This window comes from Pyrgilauda ruficollis, unplaced genomic scaffold (assembly GCF_017590135.1).
Source record: "Pyrgilauda ruficollis isolate IOZ18807 unplaced genomic scaffold, ASM1759013v1 scaffold70, whole genome shotgun sequence".
NCBI classification, from domain to species: domain Eukaryota; kingdom Metazoa; phylum Chordata; class Aves; order Passeriformes; family Passeridae; genus Pyrgilauda; species Pyrgilauda ruficollis.
In genome coordinates, this window is record NW_024528822.1 from 1,621,627 (window position 1) to 1,639,968 (window position 18,342).

Sequence of the window (18,342 nt, forward strand, 5' to 3'; positions counted from 1 at the left end):
AGTCTCAGTTTCCATAGAAGTGGAGAAGAATGATGTCAGTATTTCCGACACGAAGGCCAATGGGACCGCGGGGTAGGCGGGCCCTGCGGGACACGGCCCAATGGGGGAGGCGGAGAAGGGGGCGTGGCCGTTCCCGTTCGCCCGTCAGTCAGTCATCGGTGCGGGAGGGGGAGGGGGACCGAGCCGTGCAGTCACTGCCGCCGGGGCCGCGCAGGACGGATCGGCCCCTCCGCGCGCCGTGCGGGGCCGCCGCCAGCGGAGCCGCTGCAGCAGCGTTGAGCGGGGCCGGGGGTGCCCGAAGCTGAGAGGAGCCTTCGCCCAGTTCCCTTCCGTGCCCCCCGCCTCGGGCCGGGGGAGTAGCGGGCGGGTGGTCGCCGCGGAACAAAGGTGAGGGCGCCGAGCGGAGAAGGAGCCCCCGTGCCCCGCCGGCGGCGGGGGGGGAGGCGGCGGGGGGCCCCGTGGGGGCGCGGGGCCGGGCGTGCGGCGGCGAGGGAGGGAGGGGGCGCTTGTTTTTCTCCTGGTAGCGAGACTGCGGCGGGACTCGCCGATGCTTCGTCTTTCCCCCCCCATCCCAAACACCCAGTGGCGGGCCGAGGGGAGGGACCGGCGGCTTCTTCTCCAGCCCCTCTGCCGGGAGGGACAGAGCCCCCTCCTCCACACTTGCACAGACACACGCTCCGTGTCCCCGCCGAGCAGGTCGGGCCCCTTTCTCCCCGCCCCCCTCCCTTCCTCCCTCCCCGTCCCCGCTCCCTTCTTTTCTTCTTCTTCCTTTTCTTCCCCTCCTCCGCCGCCTCCTGCCTGCTCTCCCTCCCTCCCCCCGCCCGGACCCGCTGCGCCGAGCCGGGGAGTTGCGGCTGTTGCTGCCGAAACTCCTGCGGCGGAGTCAGCGCTTTCCTTTATTTAGGGGGGGAGACGGAGGGAGGAGGAGCCGCCGCGATCCGGAGCCGCAGCCCCTACAAAAGCGTGTGTGTGTGTGTCGGGGTGGGGGGACTGCTCCCGGCACCCCGCTCCACCGCCGTGCACACGGGCACTCTTCCTCGTACAATGGAGGAAGAGCCTCCCTCCCTCCTTCTTTCCTCTCTCCCTCTCCCCGCGGTAAAGAGGAGGGGGTGTTCTCTGCGCTGGGACCCCCGCGGGTGCCCTCCCGCCGCTCGGTGCCCGGGGAGGGGGCGCAGCGCCCCGGGGAGGCGGCCGGGGCGCCTCCCCCTCCCGCGGCAGCCGGGGGTGGGTTGTTGTTGTGGCAAGTTTCTCCTCCTCTGACAGAAATGGCGTCAGTGGCAGCGAGTGTAGGGGAAGCCGCGGCGTGTGGGAGCCGGGGGGGCAAACAGCGGCCGAGGAAAGAGGGAAGGGGGTGAGCCGCGGGAGAAGGGGGGATCCGGGAAAGGAAAGGGGGAGTTTCGGGAGGAGCCCAGCGCCCCCACCCGATGTTTGGCTCCCCTCCCCCCGCCCGGTGCGAGCGGCTGGTGCGGTGCCTTAGCGCTTTGTTTTAAATTCCAGGTCCAGCCTCGGCCGCTCAGCCACAATCGAGGCTTTTACCGCAGCCTGAGCTCATCATGAAGGTAAAACACTCGCTTGTGTGCCTGGGAGGAGAAGGGAGGGAGAGTTGCATGGAAAAATGCTGTCCTATCTGTCAGTCCATCTGTCCCGACCCCGGTGCGAGGCTCGGTGCTGGTGCAGATCCAGACTGCGGGCAGCTTCGCCCCCACTGCCGTGTTTCGGTGCCTTGGCTCGTTCGCTGATCGCGGGGCGGGCCTTGCTCCACCGCGTTATGCTGGGGGAAGCTGTAAGTTCCCCGAACAGGGGCTGTTCTCCTTCAGAAACATTGTTTGTAGGAGAATAAGGACATGGCTGCCTGGGCTGAGCTTGCTTCATGGAGGAGCAGGGCACAGTCACCCTGCTCGAGAAAGTAACGTTGTGGGGGAAATGCTGGCTCTACAACGTTGTTTACTTGAATAGAGGGTAGATTTACTTACTTTCTATTCGTCAGTAGGAGTTTTGTTGAATGAGTAATCTCGATGTGGTCGGGGAGGGTGCAAGTAAGTGATTCTCCGCAGTGAAAAGATTGCTGTAAGGTGCAGAAAGATTTTCAAACAGGTTCTAATTTTCCTCTCGGTGCTGTGTAGTATTCATGTACCTCACTGTCATGCATTTTTCTTCTCTTAAACCTTTCTAGACTATTTATGTTTGGTATATTATGCAAGCTAAATAGCAAAACAGATAGTTTTGGTGAAATAGAATGATTTCTTCTGTGTGTGGCCAAGAACTGTGTACCTAAAAGTAGTTTTTAACAACGGCGTTTGTTAGGGTTTTTTTTTACCGTTTTGCTGATATGTCTCGCTCAAACTGCCATTCGTGTTACCATCTCCCCCGTGTAATTCAGCTCCTGGTCCTGCTGGCCAGCAGTAAATCTCATTTAAAAATACTGTAAATCTTATAAAAAAACAGTTGTTACAAACCTGTGATGTATCAATTCTTTGGTTTTTGTTAATAAAAAAGAGCAGTCTGTATGTGGATTCTTCTACTATCAGAGTTTTTGCCTACTGTCTGTGAATAAGTATTATGTAAAATGTGCACCCAGTACTATATTCACTGCTGGAAATAGTAAATGAAATAGACTCTTTTAATTTCTAGATTGCTCTGAGTTGCTGAGCAGTGAAGTCTTTCTGTATAGCTGTTAAAGGTTTAGTGTGTTTTTTTTTACTTTGGTTACTTTATGACAGTATTTTTTTAAAATCACATTTTAATTGCCCTGTGATTTTTCTTTAGTAAGTGCTAAGATATAAAATACTGCACACGTCTGTCTTATTAAAGTAAACTATTTATGAATTTACAACAACAGGCTGCTGAAGTTGTATGATAGGGAGCTTTCCAAATGTGGCTCATTGCCTGGTGGGGATACTGGAGATGGAAGCAAGATAAATAGGAGGCAGTATAGGAAGCTTTTTTCCCCAGAAGGAAAAACCACTTATTTAAATGACAGTTAAATTTACATAGGTTTCTAATATGCTTTTTCAATATAAACAAATCTTACAGTTACCATAGTGATTAGGTTCAGATACTGAGGTTTTAGAGCCATATTAATATGTAGATAGACAGTTGGGAGCATGAGGAGGTCAGATCACAAGTAGAACGCAAAGTGTTTTGTGAAACAGTGATACAGATCCACTTCAGGCTGAATTGAATGTATAACAGATGATTAAATTTAGAGTAATAAATACAAAAACCTGTTAATAGACCCGTATTTTTTTTAAAAACCCTCAGAGCTTACTTAGTCTTCAGTAAGGTTTGTGCTACTATTGCATGTTTATTTTTAAAGTTAGGATAAATTCTGTCAGAGTGTTCAGGTGTTAAGTTTGTCTGTAGTTTTTGCAGTTTGTGAGTGTGTGTAGTGTTAAACTTACATATGCTTGAGATAACTCCAATACTTTATTTACTGTGCCCTGTAGTGTTAAGGGAGGTTAATCTGTAAGTCATTACTTTGAAGCTTTAGTTATTACAGGGAAACTTTTAACAGAATTGTGGTTTTAAAGAAATTTCTAAGATTCAACAACCTAACCAAGATTATAGGAGTTATACGGTGGATCAGTTCTTCTGGCTGGCTTAAATTTGTAATTTATTAGTTAAGTTTACAAGGATACAAGCTAGTCCAATAAGAAGCAGTAAAGGAGAATGCTTAAGAGAATTATTAGCTTTCTGTTTGTATCGCTTCAAGGTAACATTGACTATATTAGATCAAGATACTGTTTAAATATGACTGTATATTTCTATGCATTTATTTTTTAAGTTATCCAAAGAGTACATTCGTTGGATACTCAAGGACACTTCAGCATATACAGGATTTAATCCTTTAAGACTTAGTCTTGCTTAGAGTCTGCTGATGCAGACTTGCTTCTGACTGCATGATTGAGGCCTGTGTTTTGATTTATGCCTTGGTCATTCTTTCAAGTGCAGAGCATTGTGGATTCTGGTGCACAGAGCCTTAGAACTGGATTCCTTGTCGGTACCTTGTCTCTTTACATGAACTTGAACAATTCAATTAACTTTACTGACTCCTTTCCCCCACCTGTGTGGTATGGATAAAATGTTGATCTTTCTTTGTAAAACACAGTGAGGTATATTTAGGAACAGCACCAACAATTATATTGACACAAAACTGTAAGTCACTCGTGTTCTTGCATTTCGCAACGCTTTGACACAAGAGAGGTATGCTGCCTGCTAAGAGATTACCAAAGCTGTTGGTATAATTGCTCTCCTTGTAATAACCCAACTTAATCCAAGGAAATAAAGTCCCTCATATAAACCAGTAACTTTAGCCTATTAAGTTGTCTTCCCATGGACTGCTAAGACCACTTAAAAACACACTTTTGAAATATGTCTTACAATAAGTGTTCAGGTCTTAATAGAATTATGCTTATTATTGTGATGTTTTACTAAATCAGGCTTTTTCCTGTGTTGATTGACCTCTGATAGTTAGTACAGTTGTGTAGATAATGGCTAGAATTGCTTGCATGTTGTGAAGGGTTTTTTTGTTTGATTTAGCACCTTTTGTATAAGGTCTTTTTGCATTAAGTACATGTCAGAAGAATGTAGAATCTGTTTGACGATTTAAAAAGTAATTGCATGCCATCAAATGACTGCTTACTAAGTAGGTAGGAATATATGTAAAAGCATTCTTATAGAGTGCTTTTTTTTTCCAGCCCCAGAATCAGGAAATAAACTCCCTGAAAGCAAAGTGTCTGCTTTTAAAGAGAGAAATAAACACGAGCTTGGTTTCACCAATGATTTGTACTAAGAACTGCTGCAAATGCTCATGAACTTTTTAATATGTATCATGGCATTTGTTTGATATATAAATATGTGAATGAAGGTCATATACCCACTGCAGTTAAAAAGTTCACTGCTGAGTGGGGATCAAAAGAGTAGATGTCCCAGAAGCTAGAGCAGTGCTCTATGAATTAAGAGATCTGAAATTATTGTTTAAATGTTTTGATACTATTTGCATGTTAATGTTTTTCATTCTGTAAAGTACAAAGTATTTAATGGTTGTTGATACTTGTCTTTGGTAATCCTAGATGTTCTTGGATGCTTGCTCAAAGTTGCCATGCTAACAAATTAGGAAAGCCATGCCTATGCTTTATTGTAGATTGGTTTGGTTTGGTTTTAATTCTTCCTGAATTTATATTTTTGTTTCAGTAGTCTGTCCTAGTGACTTCTCCAGCTACCCAGAGAGATCACTTGTGCACACTGATGCTGTAGCTGCTTTCCCTTAATGTGTGCCAGACCATTGCTCATATTCTCTGCCAGTATGGCTGAAGACAAAAGTAAAATATCTAGTAAACTTTTCAGCCAATAATTTCCAACTTTGAGCACAAGTCAGTTGAAAAACCTATTGGCCTTATGCAGGCTGGAAACCAGTCATGGAATGTAGTGACCTTTCACTTTCTGGTTAACAATTTGAAATACAGCAGAAATGGAGATTTTTAAGGGAAGAGTACCATTAGAATAGTTTTTGTGATGGAGGCAGGTGAACAGGTAAGTCCTAAGATGTGGTTTTACTCTATAACTTGTTTTTACATTGTGAAAAATGATTTTCTTAAATTCTTTCCTGATGTGCCAGTTTGAACAAGTGATCAGAGGCAGTTATTGACTTCCTCGTGCTTGCATAATTATGTAGAAAGGAAAGCAAACACGACTTGCACCAAGCAATTACAAGTCATGTTGGAATAATCTATGTTATTTTGAAATGGTTTATTTGCACTTTTTAAATGCTAGTGTTTGTATATTTAACAGTGGCTAAACTGCATGGAAGTCTTGAATTCAAATCTGCATAGTAGTGGCTGTTGAATGGTTGTATTGGTTTATAAGGGCTCTAAGTTAATTAGACCACATAGTGGTCTAAAAGCCGTCTTACACTGAGAAAACTGAAGTTGTAATAAACTATGAGCATTAGTACAGTTAAGTTGCCTGTATTATTATCTTCAAAGTTGGTGAAGGATTTTTGGATCAATGCTCTCATGGCAGCATAACTATTGTATGAGCATACTGTCTTAAGAAAAATGTTAGTAGGCAGAATAATGAATGTGCATATCTTCGCTGGAACACTTTGGGATGGTTATTCAGTTCACTTTGTAATCCAAAACAAGCATTGTATACGTGCAGAGCAGAAGCATGCTGTGATACACATTGTATGTCTGTTTTCAAAGAAATTCTGTGTTGTAGTTGAAAAGCCCTTTGAAACAAAATGCAAAGGTTTTGATATATTAAGCTTTACTGTCGCTATCAAATACTTAATCTGAATGCTTTGCTGATTGAGTAAACCAAAAAGATAGTGCTGACTTTGAGAAGGTGGAAATGATACTTTTGTCACAAATTGGTTTCCAATTTTTTGTTTAAATCCTACAGGTACACACATTTTCCTTAGAAACACATGCTTTTCTAATAAGCTAAGGAATAAAAGGGAGTTTCAGGTGACCTCATTGAAAAAGGTAACAAATTTTACAGAAAAACCTAGGGCTTAACTTGGCACCCTAACGTTATACACAGCCATCCAAATGCTTGATTATTTATGAGTTCATACTTACTTGAAAGTAGTTAACCCACTTTCTGTTCATTACCTGTTGTGAAATGCAACAGTTGGATTCTCTGCATTTCTACTTAATAGGCCCTTCAGCTGTTTTTACTGAAATGTACAAAGCTGAAAACCATGGATCTAGAACTATTTCTGCCTTAAATGTGATTCAGGTCACAGTTGAGAAATGTTGAGAAGTCAAGTATTGTGGCTGCTTGCTTTTTAATTGGTGTACTTCAGTAAAAAATACCACTTTTTGCGTTTTCCACTTAGCACTTGGTGTTGTCCAGTTACTGTGCTTCCTATCTTGCTTGGATATGTGCATGGAATGGATTTTTAAAGACTTCTAGAAGACTTCAAAAGGCCTCCAGGGAACTGAGAAAAATTGTTTAGTCCTATGCATAAACTAAATGTTAGTGATTTAATATGTGTTACCATAATTATTTTTAAAGGTTTTGGTGGAAAGTCATAAATCTGGGTAGTTGGGTTTTTTGTTCTTTTTTTCTGTTACATGGGGTGGCCAGATGAGGGGATATTTCAGGGAATTGAAATAAGGAGAAGACAGCAAGCCACTTTGATATTCAATACTTGACAAGACATCTATTTTCCTTCTGAAGATTAGTTTGAACCAGGGGAGAAATTCAATAAAGAGAGCACTATTTTTTTTGTTGTTGTTGTTGGTTTTTTTGTTTGGTTTTTTTTTGGTTTTTTTTTTTTTTTGTTGTTGTTGTTTTTTTGTTTTGTTTTTTTTTCTTGGCAGACTATAAAGCAGTCATGACCTGCTTAGCAAGAAGCAAACAAACTCTGAAAGCCAGTTGTGAGAATGTCAGAGCAGGGTGGTGGAGGGTGTTGCTGAGTTACCTGTAGAAAATTAGGACTGAGATGAGCCAGCTGCTTTATGTGTGACCACTTGTGTGACAGTGACTTCCTGAGTGAGTATCTATTAATTGAATATGAAGTACTATTTTGGGGGTACCTGAACCTGTCTTCACTACGAAGAAAATTGTGCTGAACTATGAAAAGGCATTTTCCTTACTGTCTGTGAAAGCAGTAGGAAAAGGCATCGTTCCAGTTAACATGGAGTTACTTGCTCCCATTGCTGTTGTCTGTGAGCCTCTATTTGCTCTAGAGTGAAATGGTAGTCAGTACAACAAAGAAAAGACTTTTTAGCACCCAGACCTCCCAGTTTAAGTAGTCTTTGATTGTGACTTATACAGCTCTCCTTAAGGAGTAACTAGAGACAGCATTCATCAGTTGTCATTTAAGCTAAGTGTGAATGCAGACATCTGTAGAGCTTTGTTGCAGAGCAGATCACCCAGGCTGGACTAATGTGAATAACAATGTTCTTGGGCAGAGGACTTTGCTGTTCTTAATGTTTAATCTGTTGGTTTGTCCCCCAACAACTTGAAGTAAGGGATTTAGTTTCAAAAGTTGTTAGTCAAATTAAGGTATTGTATGGTCATGGAAGAATGTCTTTTCTCCTTCTTCCACTCTTAGCTATTTATTCTCACTATCTTCCGTGCTAGCAGTCCATTTGTGTGGTGCCAGAGCACAAGGAACTAAGCTGAAATTAGAAACAATCAGATACATATACTCTTCACTTGCAGACTGCTCCTGCCCTGACTGATGCCTGGCAGAGGAAGAAAGGGCACAAAAGCAGAAGTGCACCAAGACTGATTACGATTGGTTTAAACTGCACGTGAACACACATCCTTCCCCATCCCTCTGCCAAATTAGCAGTTTACAGTCATTAGGCTAAACATTTTGTAAACTCTCTACAGGCAAAACTGTCATAAAAGTTTTTTTATGCTTTCTTGATACCTAGAACACCAGACTTCTTTACAGGTTTGAAGTCCATATTTTCTAGAAGATATTGAGTAAAAGATTTAATTGAATTGATGCTGTGTCTTGGAAGGAACGAATAAAATTCAATTTTCAATATGATAAACATTGATTTCAAAAAATAGAGAGGTCTTAAATAAGAGATGGTATCAGATGAAAAACCTCATTTTTTAAGGAGGCCGGTATAAGCTTTGTTTTCCCTCCTCCTTCAAGTTCTTCAGCATTTGGAAAGAGTATAATTGATAACAATTATGTCTCTTTCTACTTAAATTAGAGAAACAGTTGGTATTATAATTTTCTGTAGAAAGATATTTATAAATATTAGATTTCTATCCTGTGAAGGTGACAATCTCTATATGCCTGTAATACATTTTGACAATAGGTACTTTTAGCAATGGATAGAAGATTTAAGCAATTGTGCTACCTTTATTCCAAACTAAAACAATAGGGAATGATAATTTGGGGAGAAATTACATCACTGTGATAAGGAAGTTGAAGGGAATTGAAGTAAAACTTGCAGGGGTTTTTTTTGTGTATGTTAAGAAGGCCTGTATATTTATGGGTAGACAAGTGGAGACTTGGTGACAGTTGGGTGTTAATGCTAGTTGGAGATGGTAGAGTGAGGTGTGTGACATTTTCTGCTTATTACCACAACTCAGTGCAAATATTTGGATGATATGCTATCTTTCTAAGAACTAGTGTTCTAGCTGAGCTTTTATCTGTGATGCTTTCCCTTTTCCTTCTTATGTGTCCTCTAACTTAGTATTCCTCTTCATTTAAGACAATCCTTCTAAATGGGATTTGGGAAATGGGATTTGACTTCAGCAAAATTCAGATCCAAGTACATCTGATGCAAGGTTTCAGCTGTAATAAATAATGTAGTAGGGAGTAATTTGTTTTTTCATGTTCTCTTCTGATTTGAAAAAAAATGTTTCAGTTTGTGGCAGAGCAACCTGATCCACTGTGATAATTTTTTTTCCTTCCTATTTTGAGCTGTCCTCTCAACAGCAGATTGCAAGCGCTAAATCTCATATGTACATTTAAAATAGTCCACTCCGTGTTTTCTTTAAAATAAATGTGGAATACATTCTTATAAGATTTCAAAGAATACTTTAAATTAATTTAAAATGGTGAAAGAGACTTTCCAATATACTTTGAGTATTTAAGTGAAAGTGTTAAGTTCATCTTTTTGTTAATGCTGTGACACTTAGGTTGGCATAACTTCTTTTCCTGGGAGAAATAATAAGGGATTGAGACATTTTTTTAAATTAGTACATGTTATACCAGCATTTCAGAATTCAGGAATTTGTAATGGAAAATGTGTTTTGACTTTTTAACTTATTTTACTGCTCTGCTTATTGAGAGAGAGATGTTGCTGCAATATTAAATGAATGTAACTTCAAATTACATCACTAAACTTAAAAATAAAATATATATCCTTCTTAATCCTTGTACTTCCATAAATATAAATGCATTTTTGAAAACATAGCAATAATTTTATAAATTTCCACTTCAGTTTCTTTAGAAGGTTGCCCTGCTAGATGGGCATCAAGGGAGATAGTGAAATACTTAAGCATAAGTAAGACTGCAGTACTGTTTGGAAATTAGAATTTGATATGTACCAATACCTTGCTGCCTGGAACAGAGACAAAAATGGAGACAATAATTCAACTTCCAGTAATTTCCATTTTCTATATGCAGATTCATTCTGAGGTGCTCTTCCAGAACTTTACAATGACAATCCACATACCTTTATACATAGAACATGATTTAGGTAACTGTGTGGTGTCTTTGTCTTTGCAGAATTTCCTGCCTATTTTCCTGCAATGCTGCACAATTTAAAAGACATTAAATCTTGGATTCTTTCCTTTACTCACAGATTACTAGTGCAGTATTTACATTCCTAAAATTCAAGTAGTACAAAAGATTGTGTCACTTGGTGACATACTGTATTGGATACATGGGTTGAAACCTGCAAAGTCACTCTTCAAATATATTCTAATATTCTTTATCCATTTTGGAATTGGACTGCCAAGACTCCTGCCAAGTGTGTTCCCTGGAATAATTTAACATGAAGTTCCAGAAAGTATTAGGATGTATATTAGATGCCTGTCTACACTAATTCAGTTTTTCTTTGTTAGTAGCTCTTTGGCTGTTGAACTAATATTCTGATTTGATTTAATTTTACTTTGCCTGATGCAAGCCAAAATGTTGGATTGATAAGTTAAACATATTTCATTTATAAACATTTCATAAACATTTTATTAAAATAAAATCTTCTATTTCATACATTGTACATTTAAAAAGTATATATTTATATGTACACTTGCCAGTGCAGGGTGATTTAGGTTTTTAGATGCAAGTAAAGTGAATAAGCTGCTTTTGTTACATTCTATATTGTAAGACAAATACTCTTTTGGTGACAGCATAATAATAATAATAATATATTTGAGAGACATAGGTTTATGTCCTGCTATGACAGACTTTTTCACTGGTGTTGTATGTGGCACTGGTAGCATCTAGAGAGCAACTCAAGTGGTAGTAGGTCAACTTTAAATGTGAAATGTTTTTATTTGTGGCCCAAGTAGCACTGATTTCAGTTCAGTAAAATTATGCGTACTCTTTTTTACACTAAAATAGAGAACAATCTTTTTTGTCACTTGAGTAACTTCCTATGCAACAGCACTTACTTGAACATTTGAAATGGTGTAATGAAATCCTAATTATGGTCTGACAATAAATATTAAACATAGCATTTATTATGTGGAATAAAAATGATCCATGATGCTTAAGCTGGCCTCATCAAGTTTTTCTATTTATGTGTATTTTATTTACTTAGTTGGAGTTTTGAGGAAACAAATCGGCTTTTAAGATCTTAATATAAATATACATATATATATTAAAACAAGCAAACAAAACCCCAAAAGGAAATCGTAAATTTCCTTCCAAGGTAGTTGATTCCTGACAAATCCAGATACAATTCCAGAACTATGCTATCTTACTGCTGTAGCTGGGTATCCTTACTGCGTTTGCTCAGAATTAAACTTGGGAAAAAATACACAAACCACTGCAATACTTGAACGTGATGTACAGATGGGATGTGTGTTTACAAAAAAACTCCTCAGTCTTAAAGGAACTGCACCATCTTTCCTTTTTTTTTTTTCTGGCAGTTTCTCTTCAAACAGCTTTTGTGTCCACTGAAGCAACATTCCAGCCAAGTAGTATGTGGGCACATCAGTCGCTTAGTAAGGCCAGTGTGAATGCTTTAACTAGGTATTCCTCTTCTAGCAGGGTGATGCACAGCATTTCTGTGAAAATAAATATTACATTGGGCTGATTTGGCATACAGTAGTACTGGAAGATTAGGTTTATCCTTTAAGCCAAGTATTTGAGAATTTCTCTTCAATTATCTTCTTAGGCTTAGGGAAAAAAACATCGATCATAAACATATAATTAATTAGAATTTCATTGGCATATGAAGTTGATACTGTAACCTGGTGATTTGATGGAGACACTGATATTTTATAGAGATGCATTGACACTCCAGCATTGTGTCTTAGAACCTCTTGAGGTGCCTCTTGTTCAACTTTCGAGAACAGAACAAGGTTTGATGTGGAAAGTAACATTAGAATTGTTGACATGCAAAAGACTATCAAGTAAAACTTAAGGTAGACTTTCTCTTTCACTTGAGTAATCCTAAATGTTACTTCTTGAAAAGAGGCTAAAAAAATGAAGGTTTTAGTATAAGAGGCTTAAAGACTTTTAAGAAAAAACTTGGGCTTTACATAATAGCTTCAGCACACTTGAAAGCAGTGAACAGACTCTTACGCTACCTATGCAACTTCAAAAATTTTATCCTCTGTTCTTTAATATGTTGAAGAGTTTTGTGGAATGTGAGCAAGGATCTTTCTTTAAATAGTCACTCCCTGGAAATGGCTGCCATTAGTCACAGGCTAAGCCAGCTGAAGATATTTTGGAAACAGGTGCAGCAATGAGTAGTCAAAGAAACAGAAGTATTCTGGGTGGATAAATTGGATAAAAGGTATGAAACAAGTAGTTTAGGTTCTTTAATTCCTTGAAGTCTGAAAGGTAACCTAGCTGAATACTAACTGCACATATATTGTTCTTACTCCCTGTATTTCCACAATGGCACTTAACACTTTCTGTGTAGCATGCATCTAAAATATGTCTCAATAATTATGCAGCACTTGACAAATCTCTTCCAAACTTGTCTTCAGCTGGGTATTTCTGTTTTCTTAATATCTGTTTTATTTTTAATGCATGCAGGCTTGGTTGGCTATGGGTATTTTCTGATGGAAAATCTTGCATCACTATTCTGAATAGTTACCACATTTACTACATTTTGCATTTTCCCCCCAAACCTCCTTTCACGAACTTAAATACTGAACTCTTAGTCTGCAAGATGAATGCTGTTGGGGAGAGCAATGAGAAAGAGAAATCATTAATTTCTTCTTTTAATATGCTTGCTACTGACCATGCAAGAGTATTTGGCCAGTAGTATTTTCCAAAAATGAATTGAGATGGGAGAGATGTTTGCATGTGTGCTTATGTTTGTTAAATTTATGTAAGTTAGGAATTGTATTCCTACAAGTTAGGATACTTGTAAAACTAGCTCACAGAAGAATATTATTAAAGAAACACTGTAGTTTTTATGATGAAAAAAGATACATAAAAACTGTGGTCTTGAAATTTTAGTCCTCACTTTTTTTTTAACCCATATGCAATTGTACTGAGTTACATACGCCTAACTCTAGAAGAGGCATTTATTTCTCTTAATCTGCGGAAAGTGGGATATACAAATAAGTTGTTGGTTTTTTCAACCATGGACTGCGAGAGAAGGATTTACAATTTACTTAGTAGTTTGAGGAACTATCCATTTGAAAGAAAAGTGTATTGTGGAAAATAATGTTTATATTTTTCTGGAAGAGGATTACATAAGTGAAAATCAAGTTTATTCAGTAGTAGAAGTAGTCTGCTTGTTAGCATGTTATAATTTATTGCAGTTTTCCTTGGTAAATAATTTGTGGTACTAATTCCTTTGCTGCCCCAGCTAACCAGTGTCCAGCTCAGTTAAGACATCTGTGTTCTGCAAGGATATTTCACCTGTCAGCAGTGGCCCAATAGGTGCCAGTAAGAAAGGTGAAATTTAACAGAAAATAATGTGGCATTTTTTCTCTTTCAGACTCAGATTATTGGTAATGTGATTATAATTGGTTATATAGCTAAAATCTTAACCAGTCTGCTCTTCTTGACTGGAAGCTATCTGTACTCTTAACCAACTATTTTTCTGTAGTAGCAGACCGAATCTAATTTTAATTGTTTCTTGTGCTGCTTGGCTGCTTCTACATAGTGCAAGTGTGGGTATAGTAATGCTAATACTTCACTTCTCCTTAACCCTGTTTGTGTCTTGTCTCTCATTGTCTTTAATGTAATGCCATGGATTCTGTAGCCTGTTTCTAAGGAGATTTGAAGACAGAGTTAAAAAATCTAGATGTTAATAGTCCTGTTCATTATTCAGGGACCTATAGCTTCATTAGAATATTAGGGGGAAATCAGACCATTGAAAAACTTTGGCTAATGCAACTCTTCTTATGTAATATTATTTATCTGTATATATATAGTCACCTTTTTCTTTGCACATGCAATAGTTGTGGTTGCTTTAAATTTTTACCAGAGGTTTTTTTTTTTTTTCCATTTTTCTTTTTTTTTACTGGGAGAGGAAGCTGAAGAATTTCTTTACTATTTTGAAAGGTGTAATACCTTTACAGAAAGATCGATCTCCATATTTCCATAAAAGAAATATAGTATGGAGATAGATATTTGTACTGCAGTATAATTTACTGTCATTTCAAAGATTGTAAGACTGTACTTCAGATTTTAGAAAATACAGCCTCTGCGTGGACCAAGGTGGAAGCACTCTTGATACTTTGCATGCATGTAGTTATTGTATGCTATTTGTATCTTAGCTAATGTAATGTAAAATAATTTTGTATTAGAAAGTAGAATCTTATTAACAGGAAGTTTGGAGAGAAAAATGAATATTTGTTAAATGCAAAAGGTAAAAAAAAGCCCCACAAAGGAAAGGATTATCATCAGGACACTAAAAAATACATCTAGATTGTATCATCAAAGAGACCAGGATAGATATACCTGTAAATGGTAATACTTGTAATTTTTACTTCCAAAAATTTATGCAGTGAAGGTAATGATGGTCAAGTTTACACTTACTTTTATACCTATATGAAAAACATATGTATATATTCCAATATCTAGAAATTACCTGCAGTTCTTTAAAAGTTTCAGTTTGTTGGCTAGCTTGCCTTTGAATTTCATTGAATTGTATTCTGTTAGATGTTTCAAAAGTGTAATTGTGGCATCGGGAATTCGAGGAAAGCCAAATATAAGGGCTTACTGTTTTAAAGCCAAAAATATTGCACTCTTGGTGTGTTAGTTGTTTTATCCAATTGAGATGTGTTTTGTTAGCTCTTGTGTAATGTTTCCCTTGGAGACTCAAGAATAGCATAGCAGGTTACTGGTGAGGAATAAATGACTAGTTTAGACCAGGAGTGAAGATCTGTCAAAATGTTCCAAACAAGGATTCCCTTAACGCTGAAAAACTAAGGAGAAGTATAGGGATTAGTGTGTATCTAGTTGAAGTCAGACATTGTCAGAACCCAAAACAAGTGAAAAGTATTTTTAGTTTGGCTAGTTTACAAAATGAGAGTCTTAAAAGTTATCGCTGCCACTGACCTAGAAAGGAAGACAAGACTGTTGGTCTGTGCATGCTAAATCTCCTGAAGCCAGTGGAGAAATTGAGGATATTTTTTTTAGAGCAAGTCACTGGAAAGCAGAGGACAGCCTTGTTTGCCCGTTCTAAAATGCATCTTCAGGTTCTGTTACTTGTATTTATATCTTCGTGAGTCTGAGCCTTGCACTTTGTCTGAGATGAGAACAACCTGTTTGGAGAAGCCAGGAGAAAAGCAAAAGGCAAGTTGGTAGAGGGAACTAGAGTCTTTTCTGTAGGTAAGGTATCTTTGTGCTACGTGCTATTTTTATACAGCCTGAAGTGGAGGCTTAGATGACTGTATCTCCACCAAGTCTGAATTTCTCAGAAGAAACTAGACGCCAGAGGTGTAATTGAAGGAAATTATCTTTACAGTGATATTGCCCCTTCCTTCAGTTGATGTTTTTAATCGCAATGTCAGGCTCTGTGAAGGGGAAGAGGGTCTGCATATTCATATTCCTGTAACTGCTGTGCTTGCGGGTGCATGTGCTGTGTCAAACAGCGCTAATGGGATCCTTGGGTTAAATCCATGCAAGACCGTGAGAGGACAGGATGTTTTCTCATATGTTGATCTCTTTGCCAGTGTGGTGTGAACATGAAACACGGTTTCTGATTCAAGTGTACCTTAGTGTTTGTTATTGCTGTTAAACCTAATGGGGCTGCTGTGCAAGGCAGTGACCTGTGAACCATTTCGCTTGTCCAGCTGTACAGCTCTGGTTAATTTTCTTGTTCTACTGTAGATCTCCGCTCCTTGAAGGACTTTTAAAAACTACCTCAGCACTGGATCATCATCTTGATACAAGTTATCTGTAGTCCTGTCCCATTAAATATTGCATTTGTCAGGAAAGTCAAACCAAGCAGTGATTTTTGACAGGACTAATCCCGTTTATAAATTGAATTAAAGTGCCTCTTTTGTAGTAAATTCTGAAATTTTTGAAATTAATCTTGAAATTAATTCTCAGTTTACAACTGAACTTCTTATTTTACAAACACAGATTAATTAAAAATTGTTTTGTTCTGTCATCTAACGTTAATGGTGTTTTACTAGTTCTCTATAAAAATCAAAAGTTAGAGCATTCTAGAGAATGCTCAGTTAATGGGTTTTGTTTGCAAATAATGTGTGCTGGATATAAAACTTAACATTAACTGGCTTTTTGAGTGCTGTCCAAGTAGATTAGACTTTGAATACAAACTTGTGTTTGACCTTGCATATACTCCAGTGCTGAAGTGCTTTCAGCCTGTTTAAAGCCACTTCAGGGTTTTACTGGAGATGTTTGACCGAAAGCTGTTTGTTTGACAGTCAGATCATTTGAAGAAGAGACAGCTTGACTATCAGGATATTAAAGAAAAAAAAAGTGGTAGGATGGTAAATGTCATCTTTCCTATCCAGCTAAGGGCCTCATGCATTCAATTTTTGCAATTTGGAAAAACAAGAAATTTAAGTGCTAGAGTGTGCAATGAAAAGGTAAATATAGAAAATGCTATCAAACACCCACAGGAAAAGAAGAGGATTACTTTCTAAGTTTTGAAATTTCTGTGGTTTTTTTCAGGAATATTATGAGTTCTAAATTATTGTGGAGTACTACTTCATCTTGTTTGGGGCAGGCTGCCAATTTGCCCATTGAGGTATCTGCTTCTACTTTGTTAATGATGCTGTGTGATCTTGCAGTGAAATGATACAATGTAGTAAAGTGAAAGACTTGCAATTTAGCAAAAGTAACAGAAACAAGTGAATTCATGAGTTTGAAGCACTTTAGTAATGTGTATCGGAACAGATGCAAAAGGAAGGATGCACAGGGAGAGGCATCGTCATTCATTGGATTGGAGTTTGTAGGGCCCGGGCTTTCCCCTTTTACACTTGTGAGTTGTTAATTTAACTCACAAAAGAAGTATGAAAGAACGCACCATCTGTTTTAACTGCTGGTGGTGAGCATCTAGCAGTACACATCTCTCCCCCACACCTTTCCTAGTTTCAGAAATTAAGAACTACTGTTGCCACTAGGTAGTGTGTGTCACCAACTTTGATTATTGAAACTCATTTTACTGGATTTATTTTTGATCACTACATTTATTTTTGTTTTCTGCAGGTATACAGAGATTTTAGAATATTTATCTTTAGCATTCCTAGCTTTCTCAGAGGAGTGAATAGGTTCAAGCCTTTTTACTAAACTGATTTTCTAACTTTGCATAATGATCAAAATTCCATCCTGATGATTATTCAGAGGAACCAGGAAAAAAACATATAAATGAGTGTGACTTGCATTTAGAACAGTTCTGTTTGATTAGATTTCTACTATAAAGAAGCTGTATGCTTTTGCACCAGTTAGGTTTTTAAGTACTTACATTTTAAGAAGTTTCCTGTCAGTTCTGTAGCAATCAGGCTGTTTTGCTTCTTGCCACTTGTCAGCTCATAATTCTACACAAAACATTCATATTTTGATTCTTACACAGGAGTTGTGTATTTTGGTTGCAAATTCAGCAGAAACTGTGTTAGTAATTTCTCACTTAAAACAAGATTTTTTTTTTTTCTTTTAGTAGTCCCCATTTTTCTTCTTCCCCTCCTGAATTGAACTAAAGGGCCTATTCCTCCTGTTCCTTTGCAGAGATAAAACATTATGACTATTGCCATTTCAGAAATCTAGTAAGAAACTGTATTAAATACAAGCTATGCTACCAGGTTTTTGTAAGCACTGAGAAAAGTGCATTATGAAATTCTAATCCATTATAATGGGATGTCTTTGAGGCTAAAAACCACACAGCTATAATAGCCCCAAGATTGCAGGATTTCAGAGCAATGAATATAAGTACAAGGCAAGGCAGCCAGCTTTGGCCTACGTAATTTGTTGAGAGGAAGTGGGGACTGACTGCAACAGTTGAGCTTTTAAAACTAAAGAAGTGAACAGATTGTTGCTGAGTGGAGTTGTGTACAGAGTATTTTTAAAATAAGTATTGTGGCAAGTTGAGCTCCAACCAGAGATGAAACCATGTGCATACTTCCTGTCTGTCTGAGACATCGCACAAGTGCCTGGAGGTGGCAAAATGAGTTTTGACATACATCAGCGCAAATCAGAAGTGGTAAAGCTGGTGTTTCTTTGACTGAGTGATTTTTTTGATTACTTTGATAGGC

General features: G+C 38.6%; 1 protein-coding gene across 4 annotated transcripts in view; it reads left to right on the forward strand.

Annotated features, from left to right (window-relative positions):
* The first annotated feature begins 168 nt into the window (after positions 1–168).
* ARID4B (AT-rich interaction domain 4B) overlaps positions 169–18,342 on the forward strand; it is an 88,196-nt gene continuing 70,022 nt past the window's right edge. For all 4 annotated transcript variants that reach the window (XM_041485478.1, XM_041485481.1, XM_041485480.1 and 1 more), the window contains exons 1-2: positions 169–387; positions 1,498–1,559. In XM_041485478.1, coding sequence (XP_041341412.1) covers positions 1,554–1,559 — 6 coding nt within the window. In that variant the 5' untranslated portion in view covers positions 169–387; positions 1,498–1,553. The remainder of the gene's footprint in view (positions 388–1,497; positions 1,560–18,342) is intronic.